The 15,357-nt window shown below is 36.2% G+C and overlaps 1 protein-coding gene across 1 annotated transcript in view; it reads right to left on the bottom strand.

Annotated features, from left to right (window-relative positions):
- Positions 1-6,290: 6,290 nt before the first annotated feature.
- The window catches only part of LIN7A (lin-7 homolog A (C. elegans)), a 103,190-nt gene continuing 94,123 nt past the window's right edge, over positions 6,291-15,357 (bottom strand). The window contains exons 5-6 of the mRNA XM_004675854.2: positions 14,372-14,590; positions 6,291-6,617 (exon numbers count right to left, since the gene is read on the bottom strand). Of these exons, the coding sequence (XP_004675911.1) occupies positions 14,372-14,590 (219 nt within the window). The 3' untranslated portion in view covers positions 6,291-6,617. The remainder of the gene's footprint in view (positions 6,618-14,371; positions 14,591-15,357) is intronic.

Genomic DNA, 15,357 nt, shown 5'->3' with positions numbered 1-15,357 from the left:
CGAGCTAGTAAAACCTTTTTTGGGTATGTTTGTGAGGATATTTCTGGAATGAATTAGTATTTGAATCTGTAGACTGAGTAAAGAATATTTTCATCATTACAAATGGACATCTAACAAACTCTTAATATAAGCTTAAATTGAACAAAAGGTGGAGAAAGCTTGAATGTGCTCTTGAAGCTTGAGTTAGGATACCCATCTTTCCCTGCCCTCTGACATGGATGTTCCTGGTTCTGGGAAAGCTGCAGGCCTTCAGACTGGAGTTGAATCACACCATTGACTTTCCTGGTTCTCTATTTTGCAGGTGGCAGATGATAGTAGTTCTTGGTTTCTGTAGTCACATCAGTCAATTCCTATAGTAAATATCTATACATCCATCTATCTTTCTCTCTATGTATTTGTCTGTTTATCCTTCTTCTACCATCTATATAATCAGTTCTGTTTCTCTGGGAGAACCCTGACAAAAACACCATTCTATGAGCCATCAAATGGGAAGCTGGGATCTTAAGCAGAAACCATACAGAATAGACTGTCTTTTGTTGAGGCAAAAGAGCCCTAAGTTCAGACACTTTCCAACCTTAGGCTCAGTATATTTCCTTTTCAAATCATTGCTACATTTAGCTCTCTAAATGCAGGTAATTTATTTCTTCAAAATGAAGGGTATTTTAAGAAGTAAAATGTTTTATTAGATGTGAAACCTAGAATAGTGCTTAGCATGTAGTAAGCACTTAATAAATGCTAAAGATAGCTTTCACGTTTTCCCAGCCATCTTATTTCAGTGAAAGTGCTGCTGAAGATTGACTATGCAAATGACTCAATTTTCTGTCTCTATGCTTCCATTTCCTTTGCAATGACTTTTCTCCTATCAAAAACTAGAGAGTATCTCTCTAAACCTTGACTCTGGATGGACTTGTGACTTCCTTTAGTTTATAGAAAGTGATGAAAATGACATTGTGTTAGCAAGTCAGATAACTTGCTCATTTAAGTGGGAAGGGGGCAGAGAAAGAACAAATTTAAATAGTGCCAGGATTGTTCTTTCTGAATGAATGACATGGGCATCCCGAATTCAGTGTTCCCACAGGAGATGTCAGTTTCTGAAATGTGATGTTCATTTAACTGAGTTGGGTATCATGGTAGACAAATTTCAGTTTTCACCTTTCATAGTGGCTTTAAAATTTAAACACTCAATTGAATGACCCTGCTGTGTGGTCTGCTATAGAGAAAGACAAGGTGCTTGTACCTTCAGCACCTAAAAACCCCTCTGAATATAACCTGTTAAAGAACTAATGGTAATGAAGACAATACTTCCAGTCTGGTGTATAATACTTTTACTTCCCAGCAGCATAATACCACTTTGGTCAAGTTGAATCACTGCACAAGTTTGCAGCTCTTGCAGAAAAATAATGAAAACAATTGGAAAGACATGATCACATGCAATGTTGAGAAAATAGTACTACTGCCCAAACCTTCTCTGTAAATGCTTAATATCCTTGATCCATCTCCACACTGTGTATTTACTAAAGCCCTTACAGCAAGGGGTTTTGTTTCTTTCAGTTTTTTTTTTTTGTAGCACCAAATAGACACAGTGACTAACAATAAATAATTCTGAAAAGTCATTGAAATATTTAGCACATGTCAGATATTTTCTGGATTTGTACTTTCACCCATGTCCCTGGCTTAAAGTAATCTTCATAGAGTGAATTGTAACATAGATCACTCTGGTTTTGTCATCAATATGGTTTGTTGACTATAATACTTTACTGATATCTTTTGAAAGCTACTTGACAGTTTCAAAGTACTTTTATAGATAGTGACTCCATTTAGTTTAATGATTCATTTTAGGGGTGTCCCCAAATTACAGACATAATGATTAAGACACATGAGCTCTTGTGATACACTAAGTGCATTCAAATTCCATTTTCATCTGAAAGTGATATGACTTTGGACAATTCACCTATCTGTGCTTCAGTTTTCTTGTTTATAATCTGTTAGGTAGTCATTGAGTAGATTCAGTAAGATAGTGTATGATAGTGCTGAGAACAAAAGAAACTTGTAATAGCTAAATGAATGTTATGAACAAGTTCTTGCCTACCTACTGGAGCTCGAGTATGATGGTAGGTAAACGGAACAACGTTTTTGAGAGGTGTATTTAGAAAAACAAAGTTCATAGAAGTGTGTACATGGAGTCTTTCATGATTTTAAAAGGATTATGGATTTCTTCTATCAGGAGTGAAAAGGTGCCCACTGGACAGTAAATTCTATTTATTGCTAAACTCAGTGTTGAGGACTTTCTTACATAAGCCCTCTGAGAATACAATGTCTGTCTTGTTTGTTATTCTATTTCAAGTACCTAGCACATACCAGGTGCACAATAAATATTTGCTAAATGAATAAACACAAGGAAAAAGTTTTAATAGCTGTGTCATGAATCTTTAGCTCAGTGTATTTTTGGAATCAAGTGTGAAAGGAAAAGTGATATACAGATCATTCTGATGAGCAAATGAAATCAGATTTCTGTCATAAATGTCCATGATGAATGGTATACTCATGACAGGAATAAAGTTACTTTGATCTTAAAAGAAAGGAAAAGATAATCTTTTGATAGTTGTAGGTGATTTAGGGATGGGGGCCCCAATTGTTATGAATTTCTTATAGAAAGTTCTTAATATTGAAGACAGTACTAATATGTTAATAATGTGATTCTTCTTTTTAATAAACTAAGATTAATCATTTATAAAATTTACAAATAAAATTCCATGTTTAAATTAACCTTGCTAATAAAACAAAGAGCTCTCAAAAAGAAAACTGGAAAGGTTGATTTTTACTCATTGTAGAAACTCTGAATCCCCAGACATTGTTCTTTATATAAATGTCCTCAAACCCTTAAAGTCTTTGATTCCAAATTCTTATCTGTATTTATGTGCATATTTTACAAGCTTTATGAAGTGCCAACTCTGGGTCAACTCAGAAGTTACATTGCTAATCAGTTTTTGAAATTATCAAAAAACAAACTATATCTACCCACTTGTTCGATAATTCATTCATCCCACAAATATCTAATGCATCCACTGTGCTGGGCATTATACCAGATGCCAAGGATATGGCAATCAACAAGGTAGTCATAGCCCATTTTTTCAAGGGATTTATGATCTTGAGGGAAGTTGTGATGGGTGGTACTGTCCAATGTTTTAAGAGATCTTGCTATATATTGACCTCATTAAATCTACTATAGTATTGGTTTTTATATCATGCTGTTGTCTAAAACTGTCCTTATTAGTAGGCTATGTTTGTTGCTAAAAAAAAAAAACTAGCTAAAATATAAGAAATTCAGGCATTATTTTCATATCCACAAATGTCTATGGATGCTTAATATAATGTAGAGAAAAGTCTTATAGGCACAGCTTCATAAAATGAAATGAGATCAGATCAGTTTGATTTGTCACGAATGAAAAAATGCATTTGTAAATTGGTGTCGTCCATCTCTAACCAAGTGTTTCAGAGGCAGTCTTGAATTCTTTAAAAGCCCCTGAATCCTTGACTTTGCATTTAGATCTTAGTATTGTCTTAAAAGGAAGAGGAGGTTCACATCATCATTAAAGTTCCTTATTGATTACATGATTGAAGAAGCACAATAGTCTGTTATTCTTTCCAAAGTCAATTGCAATTTAAGCTCATTATCTCCCTGAGGATGTTCTATTTCAAATGGAAATGAATCAAAATGTAAATGTCCCAACGAAAGAGTTCTGATATGTATAATTTTTTTTTTAACTGAACCATGTATTTGGCTTCAAAATCATAGTAAAGAGTTTAGAAAAACAAGGTCATCCACCTGCCCAGGGGAATAAACTAAAAGCCACTCACCAGGATTGCTAATTCATAGTCACAACAGAATTCACCCTTAACTTTTAAATATTAATTTGTTGATGGTATCAAAGATTGAGGTTCATGTAGAAGTAAAACTAAGGTTTTATTTTAATGTGGTTTTGAATACGTCAGTGGCTTTAATGTGATTGCTAATAAAAGCGATCAATAGTAATTTCTAATTTTCTCCTATTTTCCTCTGGCCTCAGTGAGCCCTAGAGAACCACATGGGGCCCCTCTAAGTCTTAGGGATGACTATTTTGGATTAAACTTCTAGAGTAAAGCTCAAATTTGGATAACTGGATTTTACTGAAGAAAACTGACCATGTGACCGGTCATTGGTACCGAGGACTTCTGTGACATATAATCTGTCCTTACATACCTTAGGTGTGATACACTGTCCCTTCACTTTCACAAACAACATGACATACATTTATTTACATTTAACATTATGCAAATGGAGCATAAAATACAAAGACTTCTAGAAAACACAAATGTACATTATCTGCTTATTTGATAATTGCTTCTTAGTACTATGACAATATTTATATTGATATGAAAACATATGTTAAATATTAACCAAACACAGCTAAGTGAAAACATACCTTAAGCTCCAAATTTCTACAGTGTACTGAAATGTGTTGAAGTGCTCATCTTCTCATAGCATGGATGAAACCATTTCCCTTTTTGAGAATCTGGCATCGCCTGAATAGCTTTTATATTTCTTTGTTAAATGGTAACTAAAATATATGTTTTATTCAATTTTTCTTATAAAAATGAGAACTACCACTTTCAAACTGAATAATACTCATGTAGTCTCCATTCATTCCCTTTCGTCATGCTTATCTCTTTTGTAAACCTATTTTACATAACATTCAGGGTCCTATCCCCTTCACCCTCCCACCCCCCAACCAGTTCTCACTAGTAAAAAAATGATATGTTTTCAAGGATGGGGATCTGTTATCACAACAGGTCAATGCTGAAATTAGTTTACCTCCTAGTGTCCTTGCTGTTTGTTTTCTGCCAGTGATTATAAAGAGCAGGCTGAACTTGGTGTTAACAAAAGACCACCCAATGGGGCAAAATAAAATGTGCTGAGTAGCTCCAGTTGGTTTTATTTTATCTTCACGAAGAAGAGACTTAAACTGAACTTCAAATGTTTAATTTGGCAGGCTATTTGAAGTGTAAAATATATTGCATGGTAGGGAGTTAAATTCTGCATTTTAGAAAAGGGAATATTCAAATGTTGCCACAGTTTTAGTAATCAATTCAGAATGTTTCAACTGGACATTGTTTTTTTTTTTTCCAGTATGTATGTGCTTAAGGTATTTAAGAGCCCAAATAATTATTGTTTTTTAGTCACTCCATAGAGTAAAATGAGACTTATGTGCTTAGATTTTATCATAAGACAAAAATTATAACCTGTATGGGTAACTCTATTTGATCATTTTCTAGTAAATCATACTTTGTGAAAATGATAGCTCATTGACTATTTATCTACTTTAATATGCGTAATAAAGTAAGTATATTTTCCCTCAAGAAGCAGCAGCAAGTTCTCATTCATAGTATTAATACCATTGGTTATCATATGCCTAATTTTCAGAGAACTCACACTTTTGATCTCAGATTGCCAGAAATGTCTGATTTATGTTTGGAAAAACTCATTTAAACTTTGTATGGCATATATACTTGTTTATATATGTACATATATTATAATTTTGTTTTTAAGCCCTAAGCTTTGAAATATCAAATAGACATCTATGGCAGCATGTCAATGTAAATAGAAAGTGTTTAAATTTCTCCAGAGCTTATCAATCAAAAATATAAAGCTTAACAAAAAAATATTGAGAGCAGGGTTATATAAATAACATATGGAGATGAAGTTAGGTGCCTGCTAATATTCTCTTACCAGATTCATAATACTAGGTAAGAAAAGACTTAAGTTTGTAACAAATACACTCTGATAATATATACTTTGTGGAATAAATATACATTATATTCTATTAGAATTAACAGATACAATCAATACTTAAATTAAAAAAAAATATAGTACTAGAGTTCTCTAGCCTTGCTTCTAAGAAATTAAAAGTTGAGCTGAAATTGCCCCACTCTATTAATGCATAATAAAATTCATGGAAACAGAAAATAAAATGCCAATTGCTTCTAGAAACTGAAGAGAGTGTAAGTATCATAACTTGCCATTCCTGAGGTGGGAACAGAGTTTGAATTTGCAAGTAACTGGAGTTCTAATTCAGACAACTCAGCAGTATGGAGGTGGAACAGCACAGGTTGAGGGACAATGTGTGGATTTCTTGTTAAGTGGTGACACCCTTGAACTGATGCAGTTTGAACTACAGTCTAATGAGGGATTTATTAATCTCTGGAAAAGCTATAGGCCAAGGATTCACTTAATCCCTGGCCCTGGTGATTTCTTTGAAAGTCACAGACTTTATATACATCTTGTAGTGTTTCAGTGTGCAGACTGCCAAATCACTACCTTTACACATGGAGAATCCTCACTGCATGAATGGAAGGTCTGTGTGTATAAAGAGCATGGGAGCAGTGGGGTTCAGCCTTAGAGAAAGAAGGTGTCGAGTTGCCTTGGTAAAGAATTTATACACCACGTGTTCACAGCTTCTTTACAGGTATAATTATCAGTGTGAGTTTTTTTCCCCCTTTTACTATGTGCTGGGATTCTAAAGCACGACTTCAAATTTGTGACTATCAGATGTTTCATCGAGTAGCTTTTCTTCAAGGACCTGAAAGGGGAGAAGAGATTGCAGAGAAATCGGTGATTAGTATTCATTCGTCAACTACAATATGCTAAAAATATCAAAAGAGCATGTGCTGTGTGAGAACAGCAAGGATTATTTTGGGCTCTATCATTCATGCACCATCTTCCACATATGAAAAAAAAAAATGTTTGATGTTTGCAAAGGAAGTAATTATCAAATGAGGATGCAAAAGACACAGTTATTCCTAAAATGAAATAAAGAACATTAGTTTGGAAACATTTCAAATGTAAAACATTTCTTCCTTCCAATTCCAGATGACTCTATTTTCCTGCAAGAGGCAAAAAATAGACACTCTTCATATTTTGAATCTTAGGGTGACTCGTCGTGTCCTTGTTGAGGTCCAGATCAGTAAAGCTTCCCTTTGCTAGCTAGACTGGAAGCACCATTCTCCATTCTTTGAAGCAGACATTAGGCCTGTTCTCCCACAAAGTAGCCTGAGTAGAGCAGAGTGCATTGCAACCCATATGGGAGCAAATGTTGCCCCAGGGGTCCTTCAACACTTCCTGTGTACTTGTCACTCTCCCTCCATCAGGAGTTATTTTCTTCAGAAAGAACAGTGGTTTTCAATCTTTTTTTTTTTTAAGATTTATTTATTTATGCATACAGAACTAGGGTCCAGGCCAGAGGTGCAGGGGTGGTGAGAGGATTCACCAGAGACAGAGTGGGGAGCCGAACAGGTACACTGCTGAGGGGAGCAGTGGGTGGGTCAGGAGAGGTCTGCTGTGCCATATGGATCACCTTCGGGGTGGGATCGAACTCATGCTGAAGTGGCTTTAGCTTCTTAGTGCTGTGCTTTAATATGTTACACTACCTGGGAGGGCCCTCAATCTTTGTTTTTAAAGATGCAAATAAGTTTATATCCATGGTCGCAGAACACCACACAGAAGACAGATTCTAACAAATTGTTCTGTTTACAATGTAAGTAGAAGAACCTTACAATCAGTCTCCCTGCTATGCTTCAAGTGACACACCACAAAAGGCCCACAGGGTGGAACAGAAACCACAAATGAGGCCATTGTACTTCTTCCCTAATCACCCAGAGATCATGTATAAAAGAATTATTGGTCGTTAACATCTTAACTGCTATACCACTTGCACTTGTGCTACTATTAGCTAGAATTTATTGAGCACTTACTAACTGCCCCTTATTTTGCTGAGTCTTCCATACTTTTTTCTTGTTTAATGGCCACAATAGTTCTTTTAGGGGATCTTATATTGAATAGCTTCCTAAAGTTTATTTACTTACCCAATGACAAAGATCTAGGGGCTGAGTTTTGAATGAGCTAATTTATCAGAGTTACTTGCCCTGAGGGAATAGTACTCAGGACAGGTGAATCTTAGTGAGTCTTGGAGGTCTTTGTCTACCCAGAGGGAAAGCTGGAAGCCAATCTGAGAGGGCACCGGAATCCAATATGTGGGTCACAGAAATACTCCCTGGGAAGAACCATCTGCTCCAAATGTTCTCATTATTTCCCTCACTCTCATGATTTATAATCCAACAGGTTAGTGGTTCTTTCTTTAATTTATTCTAAAATTATAAGCCTCCTATCAAGTAATATAAATTTTACTGATCAATTTGCTTTGTTAGCTTTTAAATAAACCATTGTGGTGGACAGAATAATCACCCCGCAGATATGCCCACCTCATAATTGCTGGAGCCTGTGAAAAGGTTAGATATCATGATAAAGGGAATGAAGATTGTAGATGGAATGAAGGTTGCAAAGCAGCTCATGTTGAACTACAGAGCGTATCCTGGATTATGAAATTATATAAAAGGTGAAAGAGCAAGAAAGAGGAGTACATGGATAAAAGGGCTATGATGATTGACACAGAGATCAGAGAAGGCAAGGGGGGGGGAGCTCACTCACTTTGACTGACATTGAAGATGGAGGAGCTAGAATTGGCAAAGAAATAAGTTTTCCCTCAGAGCCATCTAATGCCTAGGGAGGCTCCTGGAGAATTAGAAGGTAATACATTTTACCTTCAGAATTAGAAGGTAATACATTTGTGTTCTTTTAAACAACTAAATTTGTGGTAGTGTTTTAGTGTAGCAATAGGAAACACATACAGCTGTGGGGATGAAGTGCTTTGAAGTTTGTGGTACTATTTAGGAGGAGGGAGGTGATGGTGAGTCGGTGACCGCAACTCCACACAGAATAAATTCCTGGGAGCTCACGTGAATGTGTCTATAAAGAGAGGCAGGGGAACTAAGGACAGTTTCCATTAAATAATAAAGCAAAGACATGCGGTAATAAAGAGAAAAAGGTTTGACGTCCATATTTATGGGCTTGAATCACTGCTGTGAAATGTGGTGTGGAGTTTTAAAAAATCCTACATGCCTCAGTTTTCTTCTTTAAAAAGAGATTAAAGTAGTCGCTAATCCTCATAGGATTACTGTAAAGATTGAGTCATTTAATATATACGAAGCTCTTAGAAGAGTCTTTGGCAAGCCCTAATTGCTTAATAAATTTTATCCAACATTGTGCTTATTATTTCTGGTTCAGCTTTCTGGCTCTGAGTTCAGTTTCATCAGTCATCTTTTGGGACTCAGGCCTTGCAGCGAACAGGACTCAGCATTCTGGTAGTGGTTCCCTGAGGCAGAACATCAGAAGAGGTACCGCGGTAGCATGTGGTACAGAACAGTCAGTAGTGGACAAAACACGTGCAGGAAGGAGCCTAACGTCAGTGAGGACACTGGCAAAAATGCCAGCTACTTTGTAGTTGTGTTAAGATAAGATGTGATTTCAAATGTGAATCTCCTGGTCTCCCTGGTGGCACAGGGGGTTAAGCCTCAGCACTCTGAAGCTGTTGGAGCCACTGTAATAGGAGTTCAATCCCCGGTCAAGGAGCTGACCCATGTGGCACAGCAGACCTCTCCTCTCTCTCATTGCTCCCCTCAGCAGTATATTTCAGTTGATTTGCCTGTTCTGCTCCCTACTCTGCATCTAATGAAACCTCTTACCCCCACGACTCTGGCCTTCACTCCAGTTCTTATATGCATAAAATAAATCTTTTTTAAAAATGTGAATCTGGACTCTCCTTGGCGGCGCAACGGGTTAGGACGCAGCACTGCAAGCTGACTGCAGAAGAGCAATGCGATTTCGATCCCAGCCCGGGGGCATCCACAAAGGCCCTGCAGAATTCTCCTGACCTGCCTGCTGTTCCCCTCAGCAGTGCACTTCGACAACCTGCCTGTTCTGCTCCCCACTCTGTCTCTGGTGAACCCTCTCACCGCCCCTGCACCTCTGGCTTGTATCCCAGTCCTGTATGAATAAATAAATCTTTAAAAAAATAAATGAAATGTGAATCTACCCTAGATCCAGGAATAGGAAGTCAGAGACGTTACACCTGCTTTTGGTCTTGACTCCCTCAGAATGTAACATTTTGGTACTTATAATTCTTCCTTCCTGTTTTTATTCTACTGGTGGTGCATGTGTGGATTCAGTGGTAGAATTCTCGCCTGCCTGTTTTTATTCTTTGGAAATTTTGGTAAATATGGATATATAAGAAATCACACTTTACAAATTGAGGTGCTTAAAATTGTATAAATGAAACACTTATTTTTTTTTTGTCAAATCATGGGTGTAGCATGAAAAACCTGTATTCATATTCCGTTTATATGGATGTAATATAGTTGCAGTGTGATCATGTCTTTTATATTTCAAAAAATGTAATTTATTCTTTCTAATTATCAAAGATGGACATAATGGAAAAAAAGATCATTAATTTTTACTTCAGAAGAGTTTGAAATTAAAAAAAAGATAGAAAGCTATTTTCCACACACTACTGGCATGCAACTTATGTTCCATTTGTATTTACCATTTGCTAGTTACTTCATCACTTACACCAGTGCAGATAAAAAATTGTAATTCAGAGAATAGAAATTATATTCCACATGACAAAGAACAAGACAATACCTGACAACTATTTTGCTTTATTTACTCTTTGCTTGACTTATCAAACTTAAAAAAAAATGAGCAAAGGTAAATAGGATGAACTTGTTTCAAATCTCTTCTCAAAAGAGACCATAGAATGAGTTAGCGAGTGTAGCAAATTCTATTTAATCCTTAAAAATCTAATTAATTAAAAGTCGAACAAGAGCTAATGTGGGTCTCTTTGACTGAATTCACCATAAAATCTACAAGGAAGACATGATTGGGTTGTATTTTGCTTAGACTTGAAATGGTCACTAAAATATCTTCTCAGGGAGCTCCGTAAGTGCTACTTTTGCGGACACAGCTATGAATTTCATGTTCACTTAAAGAGAACTTCCCTATACCCTGTACAAGAAAAGACATTGTTTGTAGTCTTTGTTATTAAAAATGTTAGCGTTTGGTTATAAGACAATAAAAATTTCTGACGTGATTTAATGAAGATCTTTGGAACAGAACGATGGAATTGAGTGATCCAGCAAATATTTATGGCCAAGTTGTAAATTCACAAAACTGACTGAATGAGTACAATGTGGGAGGCTTTCACTAAGACCTCAGGAGTCTCAATGGCAATATATTTTTTAAATTGTTTTTACTAATACAACAGTTTGTTTTTATATCATTTTGTGTCTTTTTCCATCTCAGTTGTAATCCCTGTGGGCTTCCCATCACCAGATCATCTGTGTGTCATCACCATAGTTCAGTGCACTTCTCTCCCTCACCCCATTTTTGATCTGTTTCCCCACTCCACCCCAGTAAAATGTCTCTGGTATATAGTTGTTCATTATTATGGCTATTTCCTCTACTGGTCCTTTATATTCCTGCTGTGAGTGAAACTATCTGGTATTTTTCCTTTTCTTTCTGGCTTATTTCACTAAGCATGATCCCTTCTAGCTCCATCCATGTTGCTGCAAAAGGCATGCATTTATCTTTTTTGATTGCTGAGTAATATTCCATTGTATATATGTACCACATCTTTCTAATCCAGTCATCTACTTTTGGGCTTCTGGGTTGATTCCATGTCTTTCCAATTGTAAATAAAGCAGCAATAAACATGGGAGTGCAGGTGCCTTTCTGAATCAGTGTATTTGTGTCTTTTGAGTAGATACCTGGCAATGTATTTTTTTTTTAAACACCTCAGGAAAATTTCACTATAGGCCTGTGTGGTAAATCAATTAGCATAACTGGTATAGTAATAATTGGTATTATTGAACATAGAAGAAAAAAAGGAGTCAATGGAAAGAGTGTAAATATTTGACTGCAAAGTAGTGGCATAATTATTATTAACAAAAGGGACTTTGAATGAATTCAGAAAGTACCAATATAGAGCACATTTCTGTTTGGAATGGAGCTGAGCGGACAGAGGATGTGGACAAAATACTTTTTCCATATCTGCCATATCACTTCATCTCAACTATATCATCCTAACCCAAGCCACTCTACCTCTTGCTTTATAATATCCTCCTAATTGGTCTCTGTTTCCACTCTTACTCTACAATAATTTATTCTCTCTAAAGCAGTCAGCATGATCTTTTTAATACATAAATCATATCATGTTACTCTCTTGCTCAAAAGCCTTCCACGACCTCCATTTCAATAGAATCTAACTTCCCTCAGTGGTTTACAAAGCTTTTTGTGACCTGGCCCCTTATCTACTTCACTGTTCCTCTTACTCCCTCTTTCCTAACTACCTCAGTTTTGTTCTGTTCCAGAAACATCAAATAGCTCATGGCTGCCTTACAACTACTGAGCTGCTCTCTCCCTCCTCTTCTGCTCCTTCCCTGGTTTCCCATTATCCAATCTAAGTTTACATGTCACTTCCTTACCAAGGTCTTCCCTCACCATTAATTGCCAAGTATCTACCGATGCTCCCTATTTTCACTCTGCAAACTATTGGTCCTAATGGTTTGTTATGTTCTTCAACCCAACATGACCTCTGAGAGCAAGAATGTTTTACTTTGCTTATGCTGTTTCTACAGCAATTGAAAAGTGCTTGACCTCTCAAGTAGTGGTATTTTTTTATTTTGACTTTAAATTATGAAACCTAATGATTTTTGTTCCAACTGTCTAAGAATTTTATACATACATATATATATTTATTTAAAGATTTATTTATTTATGCATACAGAGCTGGGGTACAGGCCAGAGGTGCAGGGGTTTTGAGAGGATTCACCAGAGACAGAGTGGGGAGCAGAACAGGCCGACTGACAAAGTTACACTGCTGAGGGGAGCAGCAGGCGGGTCAGGAGAGGTCTGCTGCGCCATATGGATGGCCTCCGGGGTGGGGATCGAATTCATGCGGAAGAGGCTTTAGCTTCTTAGTGCCGTGCTTTTACCTGCTGCACCACCAGGGAGGGCCAAAGAATTATATTTTTAAAGACCAAACACTTTCAGTTATGCTCAAGGAAATTTCTTGTATAGAAGCTGTGCCAAATAAATTTTTATTATTGAATAAATTAAGCTTTTAGAAAGCTAAATTAATTTTTAATAAAGAAACAAAACTATGGAATATATTATAAAACTTAACAGATTATGAAAGAGCCATAGATGGTTGAATTCCCAGGATGGCCCAAGGACACAATTCCATATTTTTCGTTACTTCCATATACAGCTTCTTTTCAGGAATGTCAGAAGAGTCAAAGCCTCATGTTATATCCAATATTGCTAGCTGTGCAAATACCAATCTGATATCAAATGTCTTAATACCAACATTACCTATAGTTATTTCCCCAAGAACATTTGAACCTTATTTCAAATACATGTTTGCCGACAGCTTAGTGTAGTTAAATATACAATACTGTCATAGCAAGAACAATTACATAACACCAGAATATCGGAAGTTGGTAGATTATATATCTGATAAATTAAGAAAGGATTTCACTCTATGCTGCCTATAAGAATGGTTGTGGAGAATCTACTGAAGTTATTGCAGCTTCACATCATTAACCTAAAAACTGGGGGGTTAAGGGTACTCATTTTTGAGGGATTTTCTGAGGGTTAGGTATAGCATGTGAGAAGAGCTTACTTAGTGCACAGCTAGCACTTAAAACGGCTATTTCTACTACCATCATTTCCCTTGAATTTTCTCAGACATGTATAGTAAAACCTGATTTAACATTCTTTGTTGCAAAGTAGGTTATAGAAAAAGGCAGGTGCATCTTTGATACATCCAAAGAGAATTTCAAAATCCCTCAGAATAGGGGCACTGGAAGGCCTCATTGCTCTTTATAGCGGAACTGCTTTCCAATCTTCTGAAGGGGATCTTCCTGGGATCAGCTCTACATGTGGGTTACTCTGTATATGGCAAAGAAAGTGTCAAAGGTTCAAATTCCACCCCTACTTTTGCCATCAAGTTATATGTCTGAGAATCTGGGTTTGCACAGAGATGACATTTTCCCAACTTGTGTGATGGCATTCAACAGTAAAATAAGTATCAGATACAAATATAGATCTGAACTTATCCAAGAATATTATTTTCCCAAATAGCTTCCATTTGTGGGAAATTTGACTGAAGGGTGCACCAAGGAAGCAACTATCTTGTTTACATGTTAGTTCGATTTTTACAAATATAGATCTGAACTTATCCAAGAATATTATTTTCCCAAATAGCTTCCATTTGTGGGAAATTTGACTGAAGGGTGCATCAAGGAAGCAACTATCTTGTTTACATGTTAGTTCGATTTTTTTTCAAGTACAAAATCTAGTAATTTTGTTCCAAGAATCTAAGAAGTAGATCAAAAACACCTGCATGTGTAAGGGCGTCTTCGTTTAGAAAGCGAGGCTCACCTATGACATATGGTTTTGCTGTGTTTGTTGCTGCTGTTGTTGCTGCTGCTGTTGGATTAGCAATTGCTGTTGCTGCCTACGCCGGGCAGTCCGTAGCTTTTCGAAGCGAGCCTCCATTTCTTCCAGAACTTTCGGGGTATATCGGACCACCAATTTGACGCTATCCTTAGCAGCTTTGAGTAGTTCCACGGCTTTTTCATGGTGTTCTCCTTCCACACTCTGAAAAGACAGTGACAGTTCTTGAAAAAGGCAGAGAGGAAGCTTTCGCCTTCTTTCCTCTGAGTTACAAACAGAAAATCAGTATCTTTAAATTCCCAGTTTGAAATTTCAAACTGGGACATATTACCATCATTATTATTTCAAACTGGGATATATTACCATCATTATTACTGATTAGCTTATAATTGGAACTATAAACTGCTTAGGGTATAAGCTGCTAAACTACATAATTTATTAAATGGGAGTTTAAGTTAAGAATGTAAAATAACAACGAAAACTTAAGCCAGAACTCTAAATTTTGAAATAATTAAAAAATAGCAATGAAAATATCCCTATAAGATATTAAAATTTATTAAGAATCTACAATGAATAAAGCAGTGTAAGAGAGAGTAGAGGAGAATATAGGTCTAGAAACAGATACTTCGTAAGAAAAACTTTTTACAAGGTAAATATGGGATGTAAGCCAAAGGGGAAAAGGATTATTAAATAATAATAGAACAAATAATAAACTAAATGACTCAAAATACTGTAGGTCCCAACCTTACAACCAGTGCTAAATACAACATATTTTAAAGACATAAATCTAAAAACAAAACCATAAGATATAAATGAACATTCATCATCCTGAAATGCAAAAATAATTCTAAATAAAAATAACAAGATGGAAGGGATCATGCTTAATGAAATAAGCCAGAAGTAAAAGGAAAAATATTGGATGGTTTCACTCATAGCAGCAGTATAAAGCACCAGGCAAGAAATAATAATAA

Source organism: Condylura cristata, unplaced genomic scaffold, assembly GCF_000260355.1.
Source record: "Condylura cristata isolate star-nosed mole 26May11 unplaced genomic scaffold, ConCri1.0 scaffold00004, whole genome shotgun sequence".
NCBI classification, from domain to species: Eukaryota; Metazoa; Chordata; class Mammalia; order Eulipotyphla; family Talpidae; genus Condylura; species Condylura cristata.
The sequence above is the reverse complement of the archived record's forward strand: the minus strand, read 5'-3'. Positions and strand labels throughout refer to the sequence as shown.